General features: G+C 57.0%; 1 protein-coding gene across 1 annotated transcript in view; it reads left to right on the top strand.

Moving 5' to 3' along the window:
- The window catches only part of HCFC1 (host cell factor C1), a 73,315-nt gene that overhangs the window by 41,232 nt on the left and 25,167 nt on the right, over positions 1 to 6,916 (top strand). The window contains 4 exon segments of the mRNA XM_077172422.1: positions 286 to 414; positions 1,958 to 2,131; positions 3,531 to 3,695; positions 5,334 to 5,537. Of these exon segments, the coding sequence (XP_077028537.1) occupies positions 286 to 414; positions 1,958 to 2,131; positions 3,531 to 3,695; positions 5,334 to 5,537 (672 nt within the window).

Below are 6,916 nucleotides of genomic sequence, written 5' to 3'. Positions count from 1 at the left end.
TGAGCAGCCAGGAGTGAGTTTTGGGGGGGTTTTGGGGACACTGTCCCCGTGGGGAGTTTGGGGACAGTTTGGGGACACCGTGGGGGGGTCAGGACACGCTGTGACCCCCCAATGTCCCCGTGTGTCCCCCCCAGGCAGCCCCCTGCAGTTCTATGTGGATTCTGTCACCTGGGGGTGGCTTTGGGGAGTTTCTTTGGGGTCACTGTCCCCATGGGGAGTTTGGGGACACCGTGGGGGGGTCAGGACACGCTGTGACCCCCCAATGTCCCCGTGTGTCCCCCCCAGGCAGCCCCCTGCAGTTCTATGTGGATTACGTGAACAGCGGCCACGTCACCGCCTACGGCCCCGGGCTGACCCACGGCACCGTCAACCGCCCGGCCACGTTCACCGTCAACACCAAGGATGCTGGAGAGGGTGGGGACAATGGGGACAATGGGGACATTGGGGACACTGGGGACAATGGGGACATTGGGGACATTGGGGACATTGGGGACAATGGGGACATTGGGGGCAATGGGGGCAATGGGGACAATGGGGACAATGGGGACAATGGGGGCAATGGGGGCAATGGGGACAATGGGGACAATGGGGACATTGGGGACAATGGAGACATTGGGGACACTGGGGACAATGGGGACATTGGGGACATTGCGGGCATTGGGGACAATGGGGACAATGGGGGCAATGGGGGCAATGGGGACAATGGGGACAATGGGGACATTGGGGGCAATGGGGACAATGGGGCGCCATCAACCGCCCAGCCATGTTCACCGTCAACACCAAGGACGCTGGAGAGGGTGGGGACAATGGGGACAATTGGGGACAATGGGGACAATGGGGACATTGGGGGCAATGGGGGCACTGGGGACATTGGGGACAATGGGGACAATGGGGACATTGGGGGCAGTGGGGACATTGGGGACAATGGGGACACTGGGGACAATGGGGACATTGGGGACACTGGGGACAGTGGGGGCAATGGGGACAATGGGGACACTGGGGACAATGGGGACATTGGGGACAATGGGGACACTGGGGACAATGGGGACAATGGGGACAATGGGGACATTGGGGGCAATGGGGGCAATGGGGACATTGGGGACAATGGGGGCAATGGGGACATTGGGGACATTGGGGACATTGGGGACACTGGGGGCAATGGGGACATTGGGGGCAATGGGGACAATGGGGACACTGGGGACATTGGGGACACTGTCCCTAACTGTCCCCGTGTGTCCCCAGGGGGGCTGTCCCTGTCCCCAGGCTGTCCCTAACTGTCCCCATATGTCCCCATGTCCCCAGGGGGGCTGTCCCTGGCCATGGAGGGTCCCAGGCTGTCCCCTGACCGTGTCCCCGTGTCCCCAGGGGGCTGTCCCTGTCTGAAGCTGTCCCTAACTATCCCCATATGTCCCCAGGGGGGCTGTCCCTGTCCCCTGACCCTGTCCTTGTCCCCATGTGTCCCCATGGGGGCTGTCCCTGTCCCCTGACTGTCCCTGACTGTCCCCATGTCCCCAGGGCTGCTGTCCCTGGCCGTGGAGGGTCCCAGGGTGTCCCCAGGCTGTCCCCTGACCGTGTCCTTGTCCCCGTGTCCCCAGGGGCTCTGTCCCTGTCCCCAGACTGTCCCTGACTGTCCCCATGTGTCCCCAGGGGGGCTGTCCCTGTCCCCAGGGTGTCCCCAGGCTGTCCCCTGACCGTGTCCTTGTCCCCGTGTCCCATGGGGGGCTGTCCCCGTCCCCAGGCTGTCCCTGACTGTCCCCATGTCCCCAGGGGGGCTGTCCCTGGCCGTGGAGGGTCCCAGGCTGTCCCCAGGCTGTCCCCTGACCGTGTCCTTGTCCCCATGTCCCCAGGGGGGCTGTCCCTGGCCGTGGAGGGTCCCAGGCTGTCCCTGACTGTCCCCATGTGTCCCCATGTCCCCAGGGGGGCTGTCCCTGTCCCCTGACCGTGTCCTTGTCCCCAGGGGGGCTGTCCCTGGCCGTGGAGGGTCCCTCCAAGGCCGAGATCAGCTGCCAGGACAATGGGGACGGCACCTGCTCCGTGTCCTACCTGCCCGTGCTGCCCGGGGACTACGGCATCGTGGTCAAGTACAACGACAAACACATCGCAGGCAGCCCCTTCACGGCCAGGATCACAGGTGGGAAACACAAAATGGGGGAAAAACACAAAATTGGGGGAAAAAAACCCAAAAAAACCCAAAAAAACCAAAAAAAACCCCCCAAAAAAACCAAAAAAACAAAAAAAAAAAATCCCCCAAAACCCCTGGCAAACACACCTGGGGTCACATCGCAGGCAGCCCCTTCACGGCCAGGATTACAGGTGGGAAACACAAAATGGGGGAAAAAACACAAAATTGGGGGAAAAAAACACAAAATTGGGGGAAAAAAAACCCAAAAAAACCCCAAAAAACCAAAAAAAACCCAAAAAAAACCAAAAAGAAAAATCCCCCAAAACCCCTGGCAAACACACCTGGGGTCACATCGCAGGCAGCCCCTTCACGGCCAGGATTACAGGTGGGAAACACAAAATTGGGGAAAAACACAAAATTGGGAGAAAAAGTACAAAAATCTGGGGAAAAAACAAAAAAAAAAACCAAAAAAACCCCTGAAAAACTGAGAAAAAATCCACAGAAACCCCCAAAACCCCACTAAAACCTGACCTGGGGTCACATAGTGGGCAGCCCCTTCACAGCCAGGATTACAGGTGGGAAACACAAAATGGGGGAAAAACACAAAATTGGGGGAAAAAACAAAAAAAAACTCAAAAAATACCCAAAAAAAAGGAGTAAATTACCTACAAAAACCTCCCCAAAACCCCTGACAAACACACCTGGGGTCACATCGCTGGCAGCCCCTTCACGGCCAGGATTACAGGTGGGAAACACAAAATGGGGGAAAAAACCAAAATTGGGGGGAAAAACACAAAAATCTGGGGAAAAAACTAAAAAAAACCAAAAAAAAAGGAGTAAATTACCCACAAAACCCCTGACAAACACACCTGGGGTCACTGGCAGCCCCTTCACGGCCAGGATTACAGGTGGGAAACACAAAATTGGGGAAAAACACAGAAATTGGGGGAAAAAACCAAAAAAAAAACCAAAAAAAAAAGGAGTAAATTACCTACAAAAACCTCCCAAAAAACCCCTGACAAACACACCTGGGGTCACATCACGGGCAGCCCCTTCAAGGCCAGGATTACAGGTGAGAAACACAAAATTGGGGGAAAAACCCAACAAAAATCTGAAAAAAAACCCCCAAAATTGGGGGAAAAAATCTGGGGAAAAAAAAAACCAAGAAAAAAACCCTGAAAAATGAGAAAAAAATGAGAAAAAATCCACAGAAACCCCCAAAAACCTGACCTGGCTCCTTCACGGCCAGAATGACAGGTGAGAAACCCAAAATTGGGGGAAAAACCCAACAAAAATCTGAAAAAAACCCCTAAAAATCCCCCAAAATTTGACCCTGGCGACCCCTGAGTGTCCCCGCTGTCCCCTGGGTGCCACCTGTGACCCCCGTGTGTCCCCGCTGTCCCCTCAGGTGACGATTCCCTGCGCCAGTCCCACCTCAAGGTGGGCGCCTCGGCCGAGATCCCGCTGGACATGGGGGACATCGGGGACCTGAGCCAGCTCAGCGCCACCGTCACCGCGCCCTCGGGGCGGCGCGAGCCCTGCACGCTCAAACGGCTCCGGGACGGCCACCTTGGTATGGGGACATTGGGGACATCATTGGGGACACTGGGGACACAGAGCCCTGCACGCTCAAACGGCTCCGGGACGGCCACCTGGGTATGGGGACATCATTGGGGACACCATTGGGGACATCATTGGGACATTGGGGACATCATTGAAACATTGGGGACATTGGGGACATCATTGGGGACACTGGGGACATGGAGCCCTGCACGCTCAAACGGCTCCGGGACGGCCACCTGGGTATGGGGACATCATTGGGGACATTGGGGACACGGAGCCCTGCACGCTCAAACGGCTCCGGGATGGGCACCTTGGTGAGCTGGGGACATTGGGGACATCATTGGGGACATTGGGGACACAGAGCCCTGCACGCTCAAACGGCTCCGGGACGGCCACCTGGGTATGGGGACATTGGGGACATTGGGGACATTGTACCCTGTATCTCTGTCCCTGTCCCTTTACTGTCCCTGTGTCCCTGTGTGTGACATTCCTGTGTCCCTGTGTGTGACATTTCCATGTCCCCGTGTGTGACCCATCCCTGTCCCTGTGTGTGACATGTCCCTGTCCCCATGTGTGACATTTCTGTGTCTCTGTCCCTGTGTCCCTGTCCCTGTGTGTGACACATCCCTGTCCCCGTGTGTGACATTCCCATGTCCCTGTCCCCGTGTGTGACATTTCTGTGTCCCTGCAGGTATCTCGTTTGTCCCCCAGGAGGTGGGGGAGCACCTGGTCCATGTCACCAGGGGGGACAGGGAGGGACAGCCACTGTCCCTGTGTTCCTGTGTGTGACATTTCCATGTCCCTGTCCCTGTGTCTCTGTGTGTGACATTTCCATGTCCCTGTGTCCCTGTCCCCATGTGTGACCCATCCCTGTCCCTGTGTGTGACATTTCCATGTCCCTGTCCCCATGTGTGACCCATCCCTGTCCCCGCAGGGATCTCGTTTGTCCCCCAGGAGGTGGGGGAGCACCTGGTCCATGTCACCAGGGGGGGACAGCCCCTGTCCCTGTGTCCCTGTGTCTGACATTTCCATGTCCCTGTGTCCCTGTCCCTGTGTGTGACCCATCCCTGTCCCTGTGTCCCTGTCCCCATGTGTGACATTTCTGTGTCCCTGTCCCTGTGTCCCTGTCCCCATGTGTGACATTTCTGTGTCCCCCCAGGTATCTCGTTTGTCCCCCAGGAGGTGGGGGAGCACCTGGTCCATGTCACCAGGGGGGGACAGTCCCTGTCCCTGTGTGTGACATTTCCATGTCCCTGTGTCCCTGCCCCTGTGTCCCTGTCCCTGTGTGTGACATTTCCATGTCCCTGTCCCCATGTGTGACATTTCTGTGTCCCTGCAGGGATCTCGTTTGTCCCCCAGGAGGTGGGGGAGCACCTGGTCCATGTCACCAGGGGGGGACAGTCCCTGTGTCCCTGTCCCTGTGTCCCTGTCCCCGTGTGTGACATTTCCATGTCCCTGTCCCCGTGTGTGACCCATCCCTGTCCCCGTGTGACATTTCTGTGTCCCCCCAGGTATCTCGTTTGTCCCCCAGGAGGTGGGGGAGCACCTGGTCCATGTCACCAGGGGGGGACAGCCACTGTCCCTGTGTCTCTGTGTGTGACATTTCCATGTCCCTGTCCCCATGTGTGACATTTCTGTGTCCCCCCAGGGATCTCGTTTGTCCCCCAGGAGGTGGGGGAGCACCTGGTCCATGTCACCAGGGGGGGACAGCCGCTGCCCCGCAGTCCCCTGGCTGTCACCATCAGCCAGGCCGAGCTCGGCGACGCCTCACGGGTGCTGCTGAGGGGCCCCGGCCTGAGCGAGGGCACCACGTTCCAGCCTGCCCAGTTCACCATCGACACCCGCCAGGCTGGTGAGACTGGGAATGGCACTGGGAGGGACTGGGAATGGCACTGGGAGGGACTGGGACAGACTGGGAATGGCACTGGGAGGGACTGGGACAGACTGGGAATGGCACTGGGAATGGCACTGGGGACACTGGGGACACTGGGACTGGGCCTGAGCGAGGGCACCACGTTCCAGCCTGCCAGTTCACCATCGACACCCGCCAGGCTGGTGAGACTGGGAACACTGGGACAGACTGGGAATGGCACTGGGAGGGACTGGGACAGACTGGGAATGGCACTGGGAATGGCACTGGGGACACTGGGGACACTGGGACTGGGCCTGAGCGAGGGCACCACGTTCCAGCCTGCCCAGTTCACCATCGACACCCGCCAGGCTGGTGAGACTGGGAGCACTGGGAGGGACTGGGAACACTGGGAATGGCACTGGGAGGGACTGGGACAGACTGGGAGCACTGGGAATGGCACTGGGGACACTGGGGACACTGGGACTGGGCCTGAGCGAGGGCACCACGTTCCAGCCTGCCCAGTTCACCATCGACACCCGCCAGGCTGGTGAGACTGGGAGAACTGGGAGGGACTGGGAGCACTGGGAATGGCACTGGAGGGGGTTTGGGGACACGGGTTTGGTTTTTACTGGGAGATTTTGGGATTTGAGTTTTTTGGGGTGGATTTTTTTGGGGTTTTTGGGTTCTGTCCTGATGTCCTGGACTCCCCCAGGCTACAGGGAGCTGAGCCTGTCCAGTGAGGATTTTTTGGGGTTTTTAATGGGATTTTTTTTGGTTTTTTTTTGGTTTTTTTGGGGTATTTTAGGGTTTTCATGCAATATGGGAAATGTCAGGATTTGGGGTTTTTTGGGGTGGATTTTTTGGGGTTTTTGGGTTCTGTCCTGACCCTGTGACCCCCCAGAGTACAGGGAGCTGAGCCTGTCCAATGAGTGTTTTTTGGCATTTTTAATGGGATTTTTTGGGGGTTTTTTGGGGTATTTCAGGGTTTTCATGCAATATGGAGAATTCCAGGATTTGGGGTTTTTTGGGGTGGATTTTTTGGGTTTTTTGGGTTCTCTCCTGACCCCTGTGACCCCCCCAGGCTACGAGGGCCTGAGCCTGTCCAGTGAGGGCTTTTTGGGGTTTTTAATGGGATTTTTTGGGGTATTTTAGGGTTTTCATGCAATGTGGAGAATTCCAGGATTTGGGGTTGTTTGGGGTGGATTTTTTTGGGGGTTTTTGGGTTCTGTCCTGATGTCCTGGACCCCCCCAGAGTACAGGGGCCTGAGCCTGTCCAGTGAGTGTTTTTTGGCATTTTTAATGGGATTTTTGGGGTTTTTTGGGGTATTTGGGATTTTTATGAAACATGAAGGATTTGGGGTTTTTTGGGGTGGATTTTT

Source organism: Agelaius phoeniceus, chromosome 38 (assembly GCF_051311805.1).
Source record: "Agelaius phoeniceus isolate bAgePho1 chromosome 38, bAgePho1.hap1, whole genome shotgun sequence".
Classification (NCBI taxonomy): domain Eukaryota; kingdom Metazoa; phylum Chordata; class Aves; order Passeriformes; family Icteridae; genus Agelaius; species Agelaius phoeniceus.
Note: the sequence above shows the minus strand (reverse complement) of the source record. Positions and strands in the feature narration are given on the sequence as shown.